Consider the following 23,821-nt stretch of genomic DNA (forward strand, 5'->3'; position numbering starts at 1 on the left):
TGCAAATCAAAATAACAGTTAAATACCGTTTTAAATCCATTAGGCTGGCAAAATTTGAACGTGGCAATACTAAGTGCTGACACAGCTGTGATCCAGTTATAACTATTATACACTGCTGGTGGAAATGTAAATCAGCACAACCATTTTGGAGAACAATTTGGCAACATGTAGTAAAGTTGAGGGTGTGCCAAGGAGTTTCCTTCCTGGGTAACTAAATTACTTCGTAGTGCAGTCATCAGGCAGTACTGAGGCTGGCCAATGAGTGATAGGAGCACAAGAAATCTTAGTCTGATGCTCCCTACTCTGTATCACTGTATTTAAATTGGTAAAAAAAAAATCCATAAACTTTATCAGAATAAAAGTGAATATGAACAAAAAAATAGCTATTGACATTAATCTTTGAGAGTTATACTGAAGACTCCTCTTTTATGCTAAATATTGAAATTATTTATTTATGCTAAAAATGCAACTGTGAGCATTGCAGTTTTTAACCTGTGGTCAGATCATTCACCGTTGGGCAGCCATTTTAAGCCAGATCCCTGGGCTCCATCTGGGTTATTAGCACTGCGAATGATTGGGATGCACAGCTTCTCCCTGAGCTCTGCTGGCCAGAGGATCCTCAGGGAAGCCATATTCTCTACCTGGAGAGTCGCTGCTCCTTCAGAACGTGCCCTGAGATTGCCCTTTTTGTCCTTCCTGCCATATCTGTCTGGTTGCTATTGTAGGTAAGAACATTGATATAACCAAGTAAACTGGGAAACAGGGCTGGATTAGATAGAGTACATACATTGGTTAGTCTTACGGGCAAAGAAATGTGGTCGAGGAACCAGCTAGAAGTATAGGATGAAGTGTAGCAAGAAAAAACAATAGACTTGATTTACTCATTTGAAACTTTCTCTTTTGTTATAGAGCAGTCCCAGAAATAATTCGGGGAAGGTAAAAATGTGAGTATCATTATGCCTTGAACCGTGGTTTGAAATGAAGTTTTCTTTCAGACCTGTTTTTTCAGTCCTTGAAGTCCTCAGTGTTGGTTGAGTATTGCTTACCCTGATTTGAGTAGTTTTAAAAGCAGAGAGTGTGGTTAAGGATCACAAAAAGCCTCAAATCTACAAACAAATAATTTTAAATATGTAGAGAAATCTTGGTATGCATACACTGCACTGTAGACCTAAAGGCCTATGGGAGTGTTGCTAGAGTAATTGGTTAAGGGCATTATTTTAGAAGTGGGCTTTGAGATGTATTTTCAAGAGATGTGCATTATTCTGCAGAGAAACAGGTAGGGCAGAAATGGTGTAGTAACTTGGGTAAGAAAAATATCCAATGTTATCAAATGTTGACTCAACAGAAAGCCTACTAGTGCATGGCATGAACCCACTCTAAACAAAAGTTATATTTGATTCCAATTTTATTTGAGCTTTACATTCTTCTCTTTATTTTTAGAAATTTGGCAGCTAAATTTGACTCTCCTGGTGTAGTAGGAAATAAGCATACTAGCAACCCCAGGTAAGAGGGAACTGTAAAGTAGAATTTGCTCAAAGATATATTTGTTTATTCAACAAAAGTTTCATAAGAGACTGTTGTACATCAGACAGGTTGCATTATCTTTCCACCTGAACAGTTAAATTAGTGTGACATAGGCCCACAAAAGACCATTGTCTCTTGGAGAAGTGAAGTTCAAGTTCAGACGGATCTCAGTGGACGGTGGTAGTTAGTGCAGATCTCTGTGATACTGTGTGGATTCCTCGGACATCTATGCAAGTTTTTAATATTGAGAGCAAATATTTCTATAAACCAGGATTTAAAAAATACTCCTGCAGGAATCAGAATAGAGCCACTTGAATCTGTTTTTCAGTCTCCAGATTTCACTTTCAAAAAAGGGTTCCTCCAGTGGTAGATCATATGTTTGGGTTGCAGTGTGTAGACGGCGTTATATTGAGTTGTATACCTGAAACCTTTATGGTTTGGCGAACCATGTCAACCCAACCTCATATATTAAAAAATAAATTTTAAAAACCACAATAATATAAAAAAATATCTAAAACAAAGGAGGCTTTACCAGGCGGTGGCACAGTGGATAGAGCGTCAGACTGGGATGGGGAGGATCCAGGTTCGAGACCCCGAGGTCACCAGCTTGAGTGCAGGCTCATCTGGTTTGAGCAAAGCTCACCAGCTTGGACCCAAGGTCCCTGGCTTGAACAAGGGGTCACTCAGGGTGAAGGCACATATGAGAAAGCAATCAGTGAACAACTAAAGCAGGCATCCCCAAACTACAGCCAGCTGCATGCGGCCCCTTGAGGCCATTTATCTGGCTTCTGCTGCAATTCCAGAAGGGGCATCTCTTTCATTGGGGTCAGTTCAACGGTCTGAAGGACAGTGAACTGGCCCCCTGTATAAAAAGTTTGGGACCCCTGAAGGTGTTGTAACAAAAAACTAATGATTGATACTTCTCATCTCTCTCAGTTCCTGTCTGTCCCTATCTATCCCTCTCTCTGACTCTCTCTGTAAAAAGAAAAAACCCCCACTAAAACCCAAAGGAGGCCTATTGACTAAAAGGAGCATTGAAAATGAGTTTTAAACCAATAAAGATTCAATAGATGTTGAATAAGTACTTAATATATAGCTGGCACGGGGCTGAGCATTGGATCGTGAGTGAGAACAAATGGAACAGCCTCTGCTCTCAGAGTTTTGTGGGGATGAAAATTTACATGAAAAAGTCTGTAATTCAAACTGTGGTCAGAGGCCTGAAGAAAGAGGCAGCACAGGCAGGTGGGAGGCTCCCGGCTCTGCAAAAGCAGATAGAGCCTGCAGGAAGGTGCTGGTGGCCCAGGTGAGGCGAGTGTTCAGGGAGCAGAGGGAAGGTTGTGCGCTGGAAGTCCAGTGAACCTGGGCACTGTGCCGGGGACAAGCCGGAGAGGGAGGCAGGGGCCAAACCGCGTGGCTACTTGGAGGCTATTGAAGGGCTCTCTGTTTCTTGCTGAATGTAAAGCTAGGCGATGGGCAGTTAGGCAATAGAGACATGATCAGGCTCAGTTTTTATCCCATGGTTGCTGTGTGGATCATGTATACAAGTGGAGAAGGAGGAAGTGGAGTGTCCAGTAAGGTCCCACAGGAGCCTGATGGAAGCTGGAACTGGGGGCAAAGATGTCAGAGATGGGGAAACTGGGCAGACCCCACTGATGTGCTTTAGGGGTAGAACTGGCAGGGCTTCATGATGGAAGGTGGGGCCTGCAAGCCTAGCGGGCCCAGAGCACCCACTCATTTCTCTTACAACAGCTTGGTGGCAGCTGTGGAGCACAGCATGATGTTTCTTTCTACAGTTCTGTACTTGTGATAATTTTTTTTTTTATCATGGCTGTTATACAGCCAGGAGTTGACTGTGACTACTAGGGGTGATCTGGTATATTGGGAGGAAGTGGGGGAGGAACTATCCTCTGTGATTCAAGGGTTTCTCTGAAGTGGGCCCTTCTTACTCAGAAGGGGAGAGTCATGTTTGTTATACAGTCCATTTCAATAGTGACCTTAAGGGAAAGCAGAAGTGTGGGGGCCAGCTAGCACCGAACCTCAGAATAACAGTGGCATTTATCTTTTAAGGTTTGTCGAGGATTTTTCAGAAATAAGACCAATTGGTTCAGGTGGATATGGCCATGTTTTCAAAGCAAAACAGAACGTGATTGGGAAGACTTTTGTTATTAAACGTGTTAAATATGATAAAAAGTAAGTAGTAAATGTTTTATTATTTTAAATGAGAAGGTACGTTGAATTGCATTAATATTTTTATGTATGTCTTCTTCAGTAGTATATTATTTACTTTTTTCCAGTCATCCTTAAAAATGTTATTCTACCATCAGGAATTTGGCTTATTCTAAAATGATCTTACTCTACCCTGGTTAACAACCAATGAATGCATGACGCTGGAACGGCAAATGAATGCTTCCTTTTCTCTCACCTCTCTCTCTTTTCCTCTCTCTATCTCTAAAAAAATTAAGCCCTGGCCAGATAGCTTGGTCGTCCCAGAGAACGGAGATTGCTGGTTCAGTTCCCTTGTCAGGGCACAGACAGGAACAACTTAATGTTCCTCTCTCTCTCTCTCTCTCTCTCTGCTTCTCTGAAAAAAAGAAAGGATGGAGGAAAGGAGGGATGGAGGGGGGGAAGGGAGGGAACTAATCGATTACATAAACACTGGTTATGCAGATTGCAAAACCACAAGGAAAATTGTAAAGATAACATGAAAACAGAGTAAAAATGACATACTGTAATTACAAATATATCAAAACATATATAAAAGAAACAATAAGAAATAACCCAAAATAACAACTGATTGTGCTAGGATCATCATTTACACGAGTAACATTTTCTTCATTTTTACAAATTGTATGTCATGTAAATAATTTGTCAAATTAAAAACTTAAGTCGTACAGTCTTTGTTGATCTTTTCTCATCCTTGACATTTCAAATTTGTTTCATCCTTTTAGCATAGAATTGTCTTAACTCTTGACTACATATCCTTGTCAAGCTCCTGTACCCGCACAGTGAAGTCTCCATTGCTCTGCATAGACCCTCTCCCTCGTGTGTCTTTGCCACACACTGAAAATTCTGAACTCGGCGCTTCCTGCTGCCGGGGTTACCTACCCTTGCTGCCCATGTAGGGTTTGTTGATGATATTCAGAGTGACTTCAACACAAGTCTAACCAAAATGTAATGTGTGAATTAGCTACCAAAACTTATATTATGGGCATTTCAGAGACTACTGCCAATGACTTTTAAATTGCCTGATGTTTGGGATAGTTTAAGTCACTGTTTTTTTTTCTTTTATGTTGAGAATGAAAATGGCTGTTTTTTTCCTGTATGTTCAGTTTTCCTTTTCAGTGGTCCTGGGTTTCATTCTAAAACTCGGTGTGGGAACCATGGCAACTGTTTAATAAAGGAGGTGTTTTGTTATTATCAGGATGTATACGGACACTTTATGTTCCCTGTTTCTTTTCAGAAATGAAGAAAAGGTACTACGGGAAGCAAGTGTTTTGACAGACCTTTTTCATGACAATATTGTTCGCTACTATCATAGTTGGAGTGGCATTGATGATATTTATGATGAAAGCGGCAGAAAAAGGTAACTAAAAAGAAATTCTCATAGCCATAATGGTGGAAAATGTCATTGAGTATGTGTGGGCCATTGAATAAGGCCATTTATTAATAAATTTAATAACCACAACCACAAACACTGTTTGGGACAGTTATGTCTCCATTCTGCAGAAAAGAAGACAATGAATAATCTTTTCCTTTCTCTCCTTGCCCCAAACTTATTTTCAAATATTTTTTTTCCCTGTCCTCAGCTGTTTTTCAGAATCTTTGGTTTAGCTTTCCTGACTCCGTTGTTTCTTGGATACGTGGCTCATATGCCCCGACTTCGGTGTAGGCTGTCAGTGCCGTCTTGAGAAGGAAGTGAACAACTCGTAGATGCTGCAGTTGGAGGGCCCTCCTCAGCTGCCAGCACTTGTCTCTTCCTCTCTCGGGCCCTTGATTGGTAGAAGCAGTCAAGGGGCCTCTTTCAAATGCAACGGCACCGAAACTGGTTATGGTAGTGAAAATAATTTTAAGACCATGAGCTGTGATGGGGCACCTCCCCTTGCACCGGTTACGTTTTGTCTCAGGTCATTCGCTGCCAAAGGGCTGGACGGTTCTAACGAGCTGGCACTGCTTTCAAACTCACCCAGTGTTTCTTGGGGACGTTCCTTGGTCACTGCAATGCTGAGGCAATTGTGGGCCTGATCATTAATCATCTCCTGACCCCAGACCAGTCTCCATCCCGTGTACTGAGAACATTGTCATCTGTTTCAGGAGTTCTTGACTGTCAGCACATAGGATTTCATTTTTATGCAAATTCTTGGCTACCTCTTTCTATTTTCTAGCCAACATATGTCAAAGAATATAAATTAATAATGAGGCCAACTTATTTCAGAAAAAACAAATAACAAAACATGGTTAGCAAAACCAGTCCTCCCACTTATATCTCATAGCAATTTGTTGGCATATCTTTTAGAGTACCAATCCTTGTGCTATTATTGTAGGTCTGTTTTTCCTTTACCTCTCTCTTTTAAAATGTCATCCCCATGACAGCAAGGGTAGTGTCTAACTCATTTTCTCATCTCTAGGTACCTGATCTGTGCCTTTTACAAAATAGATGCTCAGTAGATTGATGGTGAATTAAAATATTTTAAAATTACTTTATATAATACTAAAATTTGGGCCTGACCAGGCAGTAGCACAGTGGATAGAGTGTCAGACTGGGATGTGGAGGACCCAGATTAGAAACCCTGAGGCCGCCAGCTTGAGTGCAGGCACATCTGGTTTGAGCAAGGCTCACCAGCTTGAGCCCAAGGTCACTGGCTTGAGCAAGGGGTCACTCAGTCTACTGTAGTGCCCCCCCTCCTCTCGTCAGGGCACATATGAGGAAGCAATCAATTAACAGCTAAGGTGCCGCAACAAAGAATTGATGCTGCTCATCTCTCTCCCTTCCTGTCTGTCTGGCCCTAGCTGTCTCTGTCACAAAAAAATAAATAAATAAATTTGGTTTTCTGCAATTCTGTTGTATAGTTTTCATTCCTGTCTTTTAGAAAGTTGATCAGGGACCTTCAGCACTAAAGAATAGACAGGGTTAGACTTCATAAATTAGCTAAACAAATAAAGCTGTGGACATCAGGGAACTTAAATAAATGGCCGCCCAGGCCAGTTGGCTCAGTAGCTGAGCATCAGCCTGGCGTGTGGAAGTCCCGGGTTCGATTCCTGGCCAAGGAACAAAAGAGAAGCACCCATCTACTTCTCCATCCTTCCCCCTCTTTTTTCTCCCTCTCTCTCTTTTCCCCTCCTGCAGCCAAGGCTCCATTGGAGCAAAGTTGGCCTGGGCACTGAGGATGGCGTCATGGCCTCTGCTTCAGGCGCTATAATGGCTTTGGTTGCAATGGAGCAATGCTCCACGTGGGCAGAGCATCGCCCCCTTGTGGGCATGCTGGGTGGATCCTGGTCGGGAAGCATGCGGGAGTCTGTCTCTCTGCCTGCCCACTTCTTACTTCAAAAAAACAACAAAAAAAAACCCCACCAAAAATAGATATAAATGGTTTATTATATTTTGATTTAAATTATTTATTTAGATTTGTTTTCAGGCATATTTTACACTTAAGAAGAGAAGGTATAATTTTAGAAAGGAAATGTATTTTTTTTTTTTTTTTGTATTTCTCTGAAGCTGGAAACGGGGAGAGACAGTCAGACAGACTCCTGCATGCGCCCGACCAGGATCCACCTGGCACGCCCACCAGGGGGCGACGCTCTAGCGCCTGGGGCAGAGGCCAAGGAGCCATCCCCAGCGCCCAGGCCATCTTTGCTCCAATGGAGCCTTGGCTGTGGGAGGGGAAAAGAGAGACAGAGAGGAAGGAGGGGGGGTGGAGAAGCAAATGGGCGCTTCTCCTGTGTGCCCTGGCTGGGAATCGAACCCAGGTCCCCCGCACGCCAGGCTGACGCTCTACCGCTGAGCCAACCGGCCAGGGCCGAAATGTATTTTTTATATATTCATTTTTATTGTTCTTTTTCTGTGACTTTTATATCCAGATCAATTGAGTGCCTTTTCATCCAAATGGAATTCTGTGATAAAGGGACATTGGAACAATGGATTGACAACAGAAGAGACAAAGAACCAAACAAATGCTTGTCTTTGGAATTATTTAAACAAATAGTAGTAGGAGTGAATTATTTACATTCAAAAAATTTAATTCATAGAGATCTTAAGGTAAGTGAAAAATGTGCTGTGTTAGAAATTAATAAATAATATATATGTGTATATATATATATATATATATTTTTTTTTTTTTTTTGACAGAGACAGAATCAGAGAGAGGGACAGATAGGAACAGACAGACAGGAAGGGAGAAAGATGAGAAGCACCAATTCTTTTGTTGTGGCACCTTAGTTGTTCATTGATTGCTTTCTCATATGTGCTTTGACCAGGGTGCTACAGCAGAGGGAGTGACCCCTTGCTCAAGCTAGTGACCTTGGACTCAAGCCAGCGACCTTGGGCTTCAAGCCAGTGACCATGGAGTCATGTCTATGATCCCATGCTTAAGCCAGTGACCCTGCATTCAAGCTGGTGATCCCGCACTCAAGCCAGCAACCTTGGGGTTTCTAACATGGGTCCTCTGCATCCCAGTTCGATGTTCTATTCACTGTGCCACTGCCTGGTCAGGCTGATAAATATAATAATTTAAAAATTGTTAATTTGTTGATTTTTATAGATAGGAGAGGGTGGGGGCGGGGAGAAGTGGGGAGCATCAACCTGTAGTAGTTGCTTCCTGTATATGCCTTACTGGGCAAACACAAGGTTTCTAACTGGTGAACTCAGTATTCCAGGTCGATGCTTTATCCACTGTGCCCCCACAGGGCAGGCAATTTAATAATTTTTAAATCTATCAGTCCTGGCCAGTTGGCTCAGGGGTAGAGCATCAGCCCAGTGTGTGGTTCCCAGGTTCAATTCCCAGTCAGGGCATACAGGAGAAACAACTATCTGCTTCTCCACCCTTTTCCCTCTTGCTTCTCTCTCTCTCTCCCTCTCTCTCTGTCTCTCTCTCTCTTCCCCTTCAGCTATGGCTGGATTAGAGTGAGTTGGCTCAAGGCACTGAAGATGGCTTCATGGCCTCGCCTCAGGTGCTATGAAGAGCTGAGTTGCTGAGCAATGGAGCAACAACCCAGATACACATATCATTGCCCCCTAGTGGGTTTACTTGTGATGGATCCCAGTCAGAGTACATATGGGAGTCTGTCTCTGCCTCTCTTCCTCTCACTGAATAAAAAAATAAAAAAATAAAAAAATAAAATAAAATCTGTCATTTCAAGTTTTAGAATTATTTGGCAGTCATGAAGAAACAATTTCTCTGATCCTCTAAAGTGAGACTAGATATAGAACTTGCCCATAGAGTAAGCTTATCAAGCTGCTGAGCTCTCCATAGGAAGGAGCTCATTCACTTCTGGTGCTATCTGGCTGGTAGTCATATTCCAGTTGTAAACAGTAGTAGCTTTAGTATACTGAATATTTCCATGCAGATAATTACTGTGGCTGACACAGCCAGCTGAGTGCTCTCTCCTTGCCTCTGCTGCTACTAAGGCTTGTCTGAGAGGCAGAAGGGACTCTGGTGACTATGGCTTTGGGAACATGGGTCCTCCTGGTTTCTCAGCCATTACTTTTTTTTTTTTTTTTTTTTTTCCTTTTATTTATTTTTAATGGGGTGACATCAGTAAATCAAGATACATATATTCAAAGACAACATGTCCAGGTTATCTTAAAGTTCAATTATGTTGCATACCCATCACCCAAAGTCAGATTGACCTGTCACCCTCTATCTAGTTCTCTCTGTGCCCCTCCCCCTCCCCCTTCCCTCTCCCTCTCCTCCCTCCCCCCCGTAACCACCACACTCTTATCAATGTCTCTTGGTTTCACTTTTATGTCCCATCTATGTATGGAAAAATGCAGTTCCTGGTTTTTTCTGATTTACTTATTTCACTCCGTATAATGTTGTCAAGGTCCCACCATTTTGCTATAAATGATCCGATGTCATCATTTCTTATGGCTGAGTAGTATTCCATGGTGTATATGTGCCACATCTTCTTTATCCAGTCATCTATTGATGGGCTTTTTGGTTGTTTCCATGTCCTGGCCACTGTGAACAATGCTGCAATGAACATGGGGCTGCATGTGTCTTTACAAGTCAATGTTTCTGAGTTTTTGGGGTATATACCCAGTAGAGGGATTTCAGCCATTACTTTTTTAAAATATATATATTTTAGTTAGAGGAGGGGAGGCAGAGATACAGACTCCTGCATGTGCCCCAATAGGGATCCACCAGACAAACCCACTAGGGTGCGATACTCTGCCCATCTGGAGCCATTGCTCAGCAATGGAGCCATTTTTTTTTTTTTAGTGCCTGAGGCAGAGGCCATGGTGCCATCCTCAGTGCCCAAGGCCTACTTTGCTCGAACCAATTGAGCCATGACTGAGAGGAGAAGAGAGAGAGAGAGGGAGAAAGGGGAGGGGTGGAGAAGCAGATGGTCACTTCTCCTGTGTGCCCTGACCAGGAACTGAACCCAGGACTTCCACATGCCAGGCCGACAGTCTACCACTGAGCCAACCAGCCAGATCATCAGCCATAATTCTTGAGGGTAGTCACAACTACTAGGTCCAGAGTCTAGAATTTTTATGGCATTTAGACACCTCTGTCTCATGATTGGAAAACTGCAACAATCCAAATCTTGGAGTATGCAGCACACCTTTGTATTTTCATTTTCTTCTGTTTTCCCAGCATCCTACATGATCTTGATGAGCAGTTTTTCCATCTCTTCAAAGCAAAAGAAGAGAGAGATAGAACAACTTTCAGTCTCTCCCCCATATTCTATGCTCTATGATTTGCCTGCTGTCATCATAAACTAGCCATTCTGAATCCTGTCACTGAACCTTTGCTCATATTCTGAATGCTCTTCTGCCTGACCCCTTCATTCCAGTTCCTATATTTAGCCTTTCCAGATCACTCTGAATGAGGCAGAAGCCTTGTTTTATGGATCTTGGCTATCTGCTTCTCCATCCCTATCTAGAACACCGGGAAGGAGGAACAAAGTAAAAATTTCCTTGAGTAAAATAAGCACTTACACAGATAGTTGTTTGTTGGGCCTTGATAGGAGTAAGTGGCCCTTAAACCATATTGTCTCCTTGGTTGGCCCAGGGGGTGAATGTCTGATGCCTTCCTGTTGGAGTCTACCTAGTTCCAGTGTCTCTCTTTAACAATATCTAAAGGTACTCTTTGAAGTTGGAACATAACAATAAGGACTACGTTCAAAAAGATAAATTTAGAATGGCTATACTTTCACTTTGGAATAAATCATATATAGAGTTAAAGGAGTAATTTGGGTATTGTTTCCCATCCTGTCCTCATGATGAACTAGTGCATTTCTGTCTGCTGCTGACTGGACGTCTGCCTTTTCCTTCTCCTCTCTTATACTTCTCACACTGCCTGTGCCCATGTCATAGACCAGTGGATCTCCAACTTTTTGAAGTCAGGACGCATTTAAAATCCTACAAATAATTGTAGGTGCACTATATACAAATTTCTGAGAAATATGTTATAATAATTAAGTCAAATATAAAGAAAAAATGTAAAGTCCAAGCGTGCTTTTATGGTAATTAACAAAATAAATACGACAAAATTAAATTCATTCTGACATTAAAAAACATTTTTATGTTATATTTTTTGTTATGCTTTTTAGAATTCATAAAAAAGAGGGGTTAAAAAATTTAAAAATGACAAAAAAGTTATCTTCTTATATATATAGATACATTCATTTTTAGTAAGATTTAGTAAATTTGGCAGGTCCTGGCGCAAATGTGTTAAGTTTTTTTCATTCTTTTGTTTATGAGAAACATGAGCCTGATGTGTCCTAGTGATTTCTTCAATGTTTGAGCATATATTTGAAAGGCAAACTCTCATTTCCTTGTCAATACATTGAAGAATTCCTCTCTTTTTACTCTTAATTGTGTTGAGGGTAGAGAATCCTAATTCACATAAATAGGATGCTGAAAATTGTAGTAAAATGTTCAAAGCTTTTTTAGATATTGCCACATATTCTTTTATAGAAATCCAAAAGGCTTCAAGAGACAATTCCTTATGTTTAATCATCAATCCAAAAGCCCCACCATACAAATCATCTGAACTTTACACCAAACAAAGGATAGAAGGAACTTGCCTCCAGTCTTTCTGGGGAACATGGAGGGTAGTGTAAACATTCCAGCACCACAGCTTAACAGCCTTTTGCAACCTAATCAGGCAAGTGAGGTGGGGAGTTGGGCAGACTGTCAGCTTACAGCCAATTCTCCACACCTCTATCCTCCAAAAATCTAAACTCCAAAAACCCTGTTGGTTTTCTGGTCCCTAACAGGCACATATTTCTCTGGAATACAATAGGGCGCACCTGGAAATCTTCTAGGGCGCACACTTTGAGAACCACTGTCATAGACTGATGTTTTCTTTTGTGTGTTTGCAGTGATTGTCTGCTCTATCTCTGTGCTCGAAGGTCAGATTTTAATGCTACTGAGCCTTCTTCCATCTTCTACAGCTGTTCCACCTTCACTGCTACTGTTGCTGTCTTGCATCTGAGCTAGGGTGCAAACAAAGGCATGCTTTTTTTTTGGTGATGCCTCACAAAGCACCAGCTGCAGGTGGCTTTGCCAGGGAATGATCTTGACCCACTAAAGCCCATTAAGTGAAGTCTACCAGTGCTTACCACTTTCTGTCGGAATCTTAGGAACTAGACCAAAGGCTCTGGAGGAGGGACATAGAAGTTTCTGGAGTGAGGACATGCGGTCCTTGGAGGTTCAGTCCCGTGAGGCCCATGCTTCTTTGTTCATCCTCAGCCTGATCATCAACCCTTATTTTTGTACTTCTATGTAAAATTGGCCCTGTTTTTTAATGCCCTACAACCCAACATTTTTCCGAAGCATATTGTAACTGATTAGACAAAATATGGCATTACTGTTTTTCTTTTTCTTTTTAATGAACAATAAGTAAGCAGTCTGATATTCTTACCACATCATCCTATCCAGCTTACATGTTTGCACAGCATCGCACGTGTCACCTCCTGTTTCTCTAGTCAAGTTACAGCCTCGTGTGGGACTAGCGGTCGCACTTGCCAACCCAACACATTCCTGCACTGTCACTGGAATTAGATTGGCACATTTTCTCTCCCCACCCACCCACGCACATTGGTGTTAGGTTCCACTCTCATTGTCCATTATGTCGATCCAGCTGTTAATTTCTATGTACACCTTATTAGGCTGGCTACTTGAAAGCTCCTCTTTCAGCCGTCCTGTGCTGATTTCTCTTTCAGCCCCTTTATTATGGCCCTTTTGTAAGTGCTGGTACATGAGGTCTCTGTGTGAATGTGTAGCCCAACACTGTATTGAAAGTCTAGTCTTTTCAACAATGCCAAAATACTAATTTCCTCCTTGATAACCATCTGCTTTCATAGTCTTTTAGAATATTGGTCAGTACTGTCTACAAATTTGTGGAAAGGATGTACGCCCCTTATTCTGTTGTTCCTTTGATTTTTTTCAATGTGCTCAAAGAATTACATGGAAAAACACTTCAGTGCTAGTTATCAGCTTCCAGTTAACTTGGTATGCCTTCAAAGGTAGAGGGGGTGTGTTTTTGAAGTTGTCAGAGGCCTGAAAAAATTGATATCAAGGAAGCCACAAGAAAGTCTGCACATGATATCCTGCAGCATTACTGGGAAGAGAGCCATCCTAAGAATCTCAAATTTCGAAGGGATCTTAAGGGTGTCTCCTTGAAACTCCATCAAATCCTGGACTCATATTGGCAACATTTCCACTCAGTGGATGTCTAGTTTTTCTTGTATACTTCCTGGGAGAGGGGACTCGTGAACTCCCATTCTTTGAATCACGCTGTGAGTATATATATTTAGGTTACGCTACAGCAGATCTTTTCGTCCCCACCCTCTAGTCCTGGATTTATCCCCTGGGACCATGCAGAATGAATCCACCTCTACCAAACAGCTCTCCAGATATTAGAAGGCCGCTCTGCCATAAGTCTTCTCTGCTTATAGAGAAGTCCTGACTTCCTCAACTGGTATTTTAAAGACCTGTGATATTAAATGTTTATTTTGGGCTCCCTATGTAAGGGTAAATGCCTTACCCAGGGGCCAACAGAAGTAGGTTTACCATTGTGAATACACGAAACAGTTTATTTTTAAATATTATTTATTAATTATTGTATTATTTTCCATACAAACAATGGTAAACCTACTTTTCCCACCCCTGTAAGTAAATATAAAAATAGCCATTGCTGCCCTGGCTGGATAGCCCGGTTGGTTAGAAACCTCATCCTGAAGTGCAGAGGTTGCCAGTTTGATCCCTGGTCAGGGCACATACAGGAACAGGTGGATGTTTTGTCTGTCTCTCCCTTCCTCTTTGTCTAAAAATCAATAAATAATATAATTTTAAAAATAGCTATTATAAAATATGATTTGGATATTTGATACCAGTCTGTCATATTGGTACTTATTTAAAAAATTAAATATTCTTTTCTTTTTCTGTAGCCAAGTAACATATTTTTAGTAAATAATAACAAAATAAAGATTGGAGACTTTGGACTCGTAACATTCCAGAAATATGATGAAAAGCGGACAAGTAATAGGGGAACTCCACTGTACATGAGCCCAGAACAGGTGAGGTCCCTGTTCTTTCTCTTATTTTTTTTTTACTTCTTTCAATTTTTAAAAAATTATAAAAATAAGACACCTTTGATAAAATCAAAACAGTATAGAAGTAAATGGAACAAAAATGGATAATTAACCTTCCTTTATACTTTTACTTGAACTACAGTTTGTTGTTGATCCTTTTTAAAAAATATTAAATTTTTACTTTTAAATTGAGTGTAATGGGGCGACACGGGTTAATATAATTGTACAGGTTTCAGGTGCTCAGTTCTGCAGCACATCTCTATACACCGTGCTGTGTGTTCCACTCCCAGTCATCACATTTATCCTTTAGGATCATTTTAGGTAAACTTATATACATATACAAATACACGTATTTACACAGACTTTCTTACACAAAAATATATATACATACACATAGATTTTTTACTGGAATACTATAATGGTCTTTTGTGACTGGATTTTTTTTACTCAACTATGCATCATAATTTTTCTGTATCAGTACAAGTAGATCTGACACTCCTTTTAATAACTATAATGTACACCGAAATACGTATAGCTGTGCCACTCTCTTAAGGCTCGGATGAGGGTTAGCATTTTTTTAGCAATAATGCATTTTAAATTAATGTACATTGTGGGGTTTTTTGTTTGTTTTGTATTGTTTTGTTTTGTGAGAGAGACGGACAAACAAGGGAGAGAGATGAGAAGCATCAGTTCTTCATTGTGGCACCTTAGTTGTTCATCGTAGTTGTTAATCAATTGCTTTCTTATATGTACCTTGATGGGGAGTGAGGGTACAGCCAAGCCAGCAACCTTTGGGCTCAAACCAGTGACAATGGGGTTATGTCTATGATTTCGTGCTCAAGCCAGAGACCCCACGCTCAAACTGGTGAGCCTGTGCTTAAGCCAACGATCTTGGGGTCTTGAACGTGGGTCCTTTGCATCCCAGGCCGATGCTCTATCCACTGCACCACCATCTGGTCAGGCCGGGTTGTTTTTTTAGGAAACCAAAAAGATCACGTGACTTGCTTTATTGCAATGTTTGGAGCTATTTTAACTGTTTCCGCTGACCCATCTTGTTTACCCCCACAACCAAACTCTGAGGTTGAAACTGTTGTTATCCCCATTTTATGGTTGAGATTATTCCCATGTTGATGGTTAATTAACACAGGTGAATCAGCTAGTTAGTGACAGAGATTTGAACTTGGGCAGTTGGACTCCAGAGATCTTGCTAACAAACATACACTGTTATATATTTTAGTCAGATAACTGTTTTCTCTTCAGAAGGCATGGGTATTTGTATTGGGTGAATGACATATGAATATATTTTGGTCTCGTTAGGTCTCTTCACCAGACTATGGAAATGAAGTGGACATCTTTGCTTTAGGGCTAATCCTTGCAGAGCTTCTTTACATATGTCCCACACGGTCGGAAATGAGGAAGGTAAATAATCTTACAGAAAAAATTTAGCAACAAAAATTATTGGCCATATTCTTCAAAGTGCTGCCAGAGTTACTACCGTCATGTAAGGATGGGCTTGAACACATTAGTATTGACTGCAAATGAAATACGGCTTTTATCTCTTTCACGGTTGGACCAAAACTTTTTGTTGGAAGTTTGGTCCATGTAGGGAGCGGTAAACTCTGTGCCCACCTCCTCATGACTACATCAAAATCCCCGCTGAAGTCTAGAACAGCCACACTTGGGAACTACCCGGGGACTAGCTGAACTGAACTCCTACAGCTAAGGATACAAAGGAAAAGCTGTATCGAGACTGAATATTGTAGGTCATCTGTAATTGAAAAATTAAAACAAACAAAAACCCCTTTTTGTTAAAGACCAAAAACTTTGAGTTTTTATTTGAAAGGCGTGTGCATATCATAAAACCATAGCTGTTCCTTTCTATTTGAATAAGTCAGTAGAATTTTGATTGCCTGCTTGGTGTAAAACACTGAGCTAAATGCTACAGGGATTATGAAAATGAGTATGTCCCCTGTTCTCAAGGAGCTCATATTCTAGAATGGAAGGTACTATATGAGAATGCTGTAAATGTTGGAGAAGGCTTGAAGTTTTAGGGGAGCAGCTAGGAGGAGATCTTTCCAGCTGTGGGGATTTAGGTTTCATGGAGGGGTTGAAGCAGAGCTCTAAAGGGTTGGTTGGCTTCTAATAGTCCCAAATAGAGAAGGTGATTCCAGTATGGTGACAGAGATGTGCAGAGTGTGTTTGGGAATATTCGGCAGAGTCTGATATTTTTATTGGCGTATATAAGCTATAAGGAAGTGTTGGTTGATGGGTTTGGAAAGACATGTTGGGCTAAATTAAGGCAAGAATGTGGACTTTCTTGTGAAGGCAGTGGGGAGCCACAAAATGCATTATGCAACTGTATCTCCTAGCCTGACGCTCACTAAAGGGGACTTAACTTGGAGTTATCAGCCTTCTCTGTAAAACAGGGGTAACGAAAATACCTATTGGATAGGACTTGAACATCCTGGCTGGCCGTTCAGTGTATAGACATCCCAGTGTCGGCCACCCCCGAAAAATTGATATCAATTGAGTTCAGTGTCGGCCCAGTGTATGAACATCCCAGGTTTGATTCCTGGTTAGGGCATACAGGAAAAGCAACTTTCTGCTTCTCTCTCTCTTCCCCTCCCACAGCCAATGGCTCAGTTGGTTTGAGCATGGCCCTGGGTGCTGAGGATAGCTTGGTTGATCCCAGCACATCAGCCTCAGGTGCTAAAAATAACTTAGAACTTGAGCATTGGCCCTAGATGGGGTTGCTGAGTGGACCCCAGTCAGGGTATATGCAGGAGTCTGCCTCACTATCTACCCTCCTCTCACCTAAAAAACAATAAAAACAGGATCGGGCTCCAGGATGAGGGAAGATAAGGCATATGATGCTCTTAACACTTAAACATGTAATGTTGAAGATGGTTATTAGATAGGACAGAGTGGGTAAAGGGAGTTCTGCTAGCTTCTCGGCTAAAGAGACTTTCCATAGATATAAAAATATCCTAGATTTAGGGTATCACCAGCTTGTTGTGCTTCCTAAGTTTGGTTTTCCTCCCAAGTGAATAATTCCCTAATGAATGTATGTATATGTATGTTTTATTTTTCAGATTTTTGAAGATCTAAGGAAGGGTTGTGTCCCAGATATATTTGATGGCAAAGAAGTAAGCACTTGAAAATAATCAGAATTTTATTATTTTAATGTTTTATGTCTTCATAATGACTGTTTCTATCATTACAGAAAAGTCTTCTACAGAAATTACTCTCAGTGGACCCCAAGAAACGACCTACCGCCTGTGAAATACTGACGACTCTGACGGAGTGGAATAACGTTGCGGAGAACAAGATGCGAAACACAAACACAGCACCTTTCTAAGAAGGTGTCCTGCGTCCGTCTCCTGTTCGGTTTTCTTGTAACTGTCTAAAATCTGTTGGGGAATATTGATGATATTTACCTGTTTTTTTCATTTTTCCCTTTTTTCTACATTTGTAGAATGGTTTACACTTTTTAACTTGGAAAAAACATTTTTACATTTGATTTTGCCCCAGATGTGTCTTGATCATGAAGATGAAAAAAAAAATCCCTCAATTTTTTATATCAATTAATGAATATTTATTAAATGTCCATTGTTTCTAGGCCAAAAAATAAGCTCTTTCCCTATCTTAAGTAGCTGACAAGCCAGTTGGAGAAAAATAGTAACCATAAAAAGATGTTATATATAATCACTTTGAAAAATAATTTGGTATCCTGTAGTCAAGTTAAATGTGTATATACCATGAAAGCCATCAGTTCCATTCCTACATACGTGCCAAGAGAATGTTCATAGAAATCCCGTTTGTAAAAGTCAAGGGAACAGGGCCCTGGCCGGTTGGCTCAGGGGTAGAGCGCCGGCCTGGCGTGCGGGGGACCCTGGTTCGATTCCTGGCCAGGGCACACAGGAGAAGCGCCCATTTGCTTCTCAACCCCTCCCCCTCCTTCCTCTCTGTCTCTCTCTTCCCCTCCCACAGCCAAGGCTCCATTGGAGCAAAGATGGCCTCTGCCCCAGGCGCTAGAGTGGCTCTGGTCACGGCAGAGCGACGCCCCGGAGGGGCAGAGCATCGCCCCCTGGTGGGCAGAGCGTCGCCCCTGGTGGGCGTGCCGGGTAGATCCTGGTCGGGCGCATGCGGGAGTCTGTCTGACTGTCTCTCCCGGTTTCCAGCTTCAGAGAAATACAAAAAAAAAAAAAAGTCAAGGGAACAGAAAACAACACTACGGTCCTTCAAGAGAAAAAGTGGATACATACATTGTATTACATTCACATTGGAATACTAAATAGCAGTGAAAATAAAGGAATTATAGCTAAATGTAATAACATGTCTCTCAGGAACGATGTTATGTTAAGCAACAAAACAAGTTAGCAGAAAATATATACAGAATTATTCCCTTTATATTAAGTTCCAGAACATACAAATTAAATCATCTTATTTAGGAATCCAAACAAATGTGGTAAAACAATAAAGAGAAGAAAATATATGAGAAATATTAAATCCTAACAGTGGTTGTCTCTGAGGAGGGATGGGAGTGATGAGACAGGAGAAGTGGATTTAAAGGTACAGTTTTCTTAAACTGGATGTTGAGTCCACTAGTGCTTCCAGTTATTCTTCTCCTCTTACATACATTTTGTATCTAATTCTAACAAACACTTTAAAGAGATAACTTTCAGATAAGCCAATAGCTGAGCATAGAAAACGGTCCGTCTGGCGGGGTGGGATCCTTTTCTACTGAAGTGGACTGGCACAGGGTTTACAAGTGACCCTCTAGCAAGAGATGAATACACAGACCAAATGGGCAGCCTGGGCAAGGGGCATGGCATATTAGATGACAGAATAATTATCAATTTTTAGGTGTGATAATGATATTGTAATCATGCAGGAAAATGTCTTATTTCTAGGCAATGCTTGCAGAAGTATCTAGGGGTGAAGTGGTATTATGTTTGCAACTTTCAAATATTCAGCAAACATCAGTGTATATGAAGAGAGAGATGGAAAGCAAATGTGGTAAAATGTTAACAACTGAACAACTGGTAGTTCTAGGTGGAGGGTAAAGAATTGTTTCTTGTACTCTGAACTTTTCTGTAGGTTTGAAATTTTTTTCTGGGAGGAGAGAAATCTTTTTAAAAACCACTATTATCTGGGTATAATGAATAGGCTGTACTCAAAAGAAGATAGCCTTATTTTTACCTTCTCATTTTAATATTTATACTGTTATGAAATACATAAAGTATCTCTTGGAAGCTTTTGTTTGTAAGTATGTATTTTCTCAGCCTCAGAATTATAATAAAGAAAAAGTATCCTCTTAGAGGAGGAGAAATGCAAAGGCCAGAGAACCTTACAAATTAAAACGCACACACCCAGAAAGAGATTTTGAAAGATATAACTGTATCTATATATGATATATGTAAATTTTGTACTTACCCCTTTATTAAAAATTTCTTTTGCTGGAGTATTTTAAAGCAAATTTTAGGCTTTATATCATTTCACTTGTAAATACTTAAAAATGATCTTTATCTCTAGTAGATAAGATCTTTTTAATTTTAACAAAACCACAATATCATTGTCATGCAACAAATTAGAAAGATGTATTTAATTATTTGATAATTTAGCTTATATGCAGTTTTCCTAGCTCAAAAATTATCTTTCTATAGGTTGTTTCAATCAAGGTTCAACACTATGTTTAGTTGATGTCCCTTTTACCCTATAAAATTTACCCTTGATTTTAGTTTCTTTCCTTGTGCCATTTAATTGAGGAAGGAACTGGAATTTTTATCAGTAGAATTCATTCCACTTAGGATTGGGCTGATAGTATCCCCCACCTATCTAGTTAGATCTAGAATCTTGATCAGATTCTGGTTCAAAACTTTCCCAAGAATGCTCCATGGTACTCTATACTGTGACCACAGTCCACTTTAAAACAATTTTTGTCAGCCCCCAGAGAAACCCCCATGTTGGGGACCGCAAGCTGACAGGGTCCTTGCTGTTTAGATTGTGGGGGACAGAGGTGTGGGGGACTGGCAGTAAGCTGACAGTCTGCCCAGTGCCCCACCTCACTTGCTTAAGTTGCCAAAGGCTGTTTTTCTCCACACCTCCGTGTTGGCTGTGATGCTGGATTGTTTGCTCTGTCCTATCTTCCATGTTCCTCAGAGAGACTGGAGGCCGTTTTCTTTTTATCCTTTGTTTTGTGAAGTTAAGATGTTATGCAGGGTGGATGGTTTTTCTGCACTTGGGAGAATTCTTGGGTTGCCTTGGAAATATGACGTTAATAATCTCTTTGATTTGCTAATGACTTTACTTTGCCCAAAAATAAAGCAGATATGGGGCGGAGACACTTTGCAAGCTATCTTTTGCGTTACAAAGAGACCTCCCGATCCCATCCTATTTCTAAGTTTATTTTCTTCATTCCGTGCCATTCCCACTCAGGCCAGGAATTACTAGCCACGCTGGTTCGCGGCACCCCCGTACCCATTAGCAGTCATTCCTATCTCCCAATTCTAGGCAACCACTAATCTACCTTTTATAGCCATTGCCCATTCTGGACATTTTATTTAAATGGAATTATATATGGTCTCTTGAACTTAGTGTAACTTTTAAAGGTTCATCCAGGTTGTAGCATGGATCAGTACTTTATTCCTTTTCATTAGATATTTCATTTTATGTATTAACATTAATTGATGAACCTTTGGGTTTTCTCCTTCCTGCTCTTATGAACAAGGCTACTGTAAATGTTCATCCATATTCAGGTTTTATATGGACTTTTTTTTTTAATGTGAGAGGAGGGGAGATAGACTCCCACATATGCCTCAACTGAGATCCTCCCGTCAACCCCATCTAGGGCTGATGCTTACAACTGAGCTATTTTTAGCGCCTGAGGCAGAGCCAACTGGCCAGGGCTTATGTGAACATGTTTCCACTTCTCTTGCTCATATATGTAAGAGAGGAAATGCTGGGCCTAATTATTTTGCATTTAAAACTATTTGGAACCCAAATTCAGTGCTGCTTCTAGTGTTCTACCATCTCCCACTCAGAAGGAAGCGTCTCCCTAGTATTCCCATTGTTTGGTACCTCAGTATTGTGCTTACCAGTGTGCCTCGGAGTTCAGCTATTCCTCCATACTGTGAATTTCTGGAAAGCAGGACAGGCAATCTCATTTCTGTATGCCCCAAGGCAGCGAGTGTACTGCCCTGCGAAAAGACCGACCTCTATGAAGTGCTTTTGAATAAATGGGGAATAAGTACTAATTTGCTTGAACTTACAAAATGTATCATCCTAAATAAATGTGCATTTTAAAATTTCAACAATTAAATGTTTGGTGAATAATAAAGAAATGGTCTGTTAAACAAATCAATTTGCTACATTGAAGTCTGTTTATTCTGAATTTTAGAAGCTCCAGTATTTGAAATTTAAAATTAGGGAAATGAAACATTTTAGGAATTGTAGAAAGGATTTTGAAAATATGCAGCACAATATAAACACATGTAAATGACAACATGACATTAAAGTTTAAGTTTCAGATTTCACACAAATGTACTAAAGATGATTAGAAAATTATTTTCAATGATTTGCTTCCCTTGGTTTTCATTCTTTAGTCATGAACTCATAAAAGGCCTACGAAATGAAAATGTTTTGACTCACATTGAAAGTCTTTGTTTTAACCATTGATGGATAAGAATGGTGGGAAATCTCCCACTTTCCAAGGCAGGCCCTAGGCCTGGGAATGCAGACCACAACTTTGGTGAAGTCGTGGGTCCCATCAGGTTATTCCCATTCTCAGCATAGTTGTTGAAGAACATACTCAAAATATTCTAGGCCACTGGGCTGGTGGTGGGTTGTCCCCATAGTCAAAGGAGAAAAGTAAGCCAGCTTCTGACTCCATTGCACACGGCTTTGGGACTGAATGAATATCGTTACGTTGACTAAAATGACAGAAAACGATTTCATGATGATGAGGGAAAGATGTATGCCTTTGTTTTAGCTATGAATATAATTTTATTTTTAAATGAAACAAGTAAATATTAAACAGCATTATCCAAGTATATAAACTCCAGTATTTTCTATATATATATTTATATTCATAAAAATGATTCATTTTCTGGAGGAAGAACCAAGGCCCAGATAACCAGGTTGTGGTTCTCAAACTCTGCTGCATCTTAGAATCAAGGGTAGTAATGCTAAGGTCACAGGGAGCAGTTACATCAGAATATCTGCAGGTGTGACCTTGAACTGTTTTTTAAAGCTTCCCAAGGTCAACTTGAGGAAAAGTGAAATAGATCATATTAGGTCAGAGGCTAAAACAAGTTGTGAGGCTGATGAACTTGTATCAGTATAGCTTAGCTTTTGCTATATTCTCATGTATGCTGTTCCTTTTCTTCTTCCTCTTGTTTTCCAAGTGAGAGGAGAGGCAGACAGACTCCCGCATGCACCATGATGGATCCACCAGCAACCTCCCTCTGAGGCTGAGGCTCTGCCCATCTGGGGCCGTGCTCCTAACCGAGCTATTTTTAACTTGGTTGGCAGAGGCTCCATGGAGCCATTCTTAGTGCCCGGGGACAATGTGATCGAACTAATCGAGCCATGGCTGCAGGAGAAGAGGGAGAAAGAGAAGGGGGAGAGGGAGGGGTGAAGTAGATGGTCACTTTTCCAGTGAGTGCCCTGACCGGGAATTGAATCCAGGACATCAACACTCTGGGTTGACGCTCTACCTCTGAGCCAACCAGCCAGGGCCATTTTTTTCTCCTGTTTCTAATAAAAGGAAAAAGAAGTTGACCTCTTGCTCACTGCTACTGAAAGGTGAGATGTAAAACTGAGCTGACGCAGTCACAACTCTATCCCAAAAACATCAGTGCTCTATATTTAACTTATAGCATTAGTTTTTACCCACAGGTAATTAATGAGACTCATTCTTAGAACTTTAAAATAAATACATATATCCAGGAACTATCCTAGATTTGCTCAATGAGAATCACTAGGGGAGGCACTTGAGCTTGTGAACTTGAACAAAAAGTGCATGATTTTGATGCCCAACTTGGATGGAGCTCTGTACAGATGTGCCATGCTAAGTCCTTAGCTGTATTCAGTTAGATTATATGGAAGCAGATTTCAGTGTAAGACAGAAAGATAACTTTAAAAATTGCTTAGAGCTACCCAGGTATGGAACAATCAGTTTTAAGGCACTGAGCTCTGAGAAATGTGGGAACAAACTCTGTGAAACCTCATTCATTCCCTTTCAACAGACAGGTCTTATCTGATGAATGATTTTGGGAGAAGGAACTTAGCATGTGTGGCCTAGCTCCTGGTGGAGATGCTCACCTTGAAAGCTAACTGGTCTCAGGATGCAAGATGGGCAGTGTCCCTGCAAGGCAGAGATCTGTGGTTGTCTTCAATCAATGAGATTTACTAGGGAACCTGACTGAAGAACAAGTCAGCCTTGCTCTCTGTTTCAGCTCCACTGACAATAAAGCGGGTATTTTGATATCTCCTGACTCCCCTTATTTCTCAGTTTGTTCCAAAGTGAAGAGGTGAA

General features: G+C 40.8%; 1 protein-coding gene across 3 annotated transcripts in view; it reads left to right on the plus strand.

Annotated features, from left to right (window-relative positions):
• EIF2AK2 (eukaryotic translation initiation factor 2 alpha kinase 2) overlaps positions 1-18,509 on the plus strand; it is a 40,944-nt gene extending 22,435 nt beyond the window's left edge. For all 3 annotated transcript variants that reach the window (XM_066378501.1, XM_066378502.1, XM_066378500.1), the window contains exons 8-16: positions 910-944; positions 1,441-1,503; positions 3,592-3,714; positions 4,985-5,107; positions 7,600-7,777; positions 14,140-14,268; positions 15,601-15,702; positions 17,376-17,429; positions 17,507-18,509. In XM_066378501.1, the coding sequence (XP_066234598.1) occupies positions 910-944; positions 1,441-1,503; positions 3,592-3,714; positions 4,985-5,107; positions 7,600-7,777; positions 14,140-14,268; positions 15,601-15,702; positions 17,376-17,429; positions 17,507-17,641 (942 nt within the window). In that variant the 3' untranslated portion in view covers positions 17,642-18,509. The remainder of the gene's footprint in view (positions 1-909; positions 945-1,440; positions 1,504-3,591; positions 3,715-4,984; positions 5,108-7,599; positions 7,778-14,139; positions 14,269-15,600; positions 15,703-17,375; positions 17,430-17,506) is intronic.
• Positions 18,510-23,821: the final 5,312 nt, after the last annotated feature.

The sequence above is a fragment of the Saccopteryx leptura genome, chromosome 3, assembly GCF_036850995.1.
Source record: "Saccopteryx leptura isolate mSacLep1 chromosome 3, mSacLep1_pri_phased_curated, whole genome shotgun sequence".
Lineage (NCBI taxonomy): Eukaryota > Metazoa > Chordata > Mammalia > Chiroptera > Emballonuridae > Saccopteryx > Saccopteryx leptura.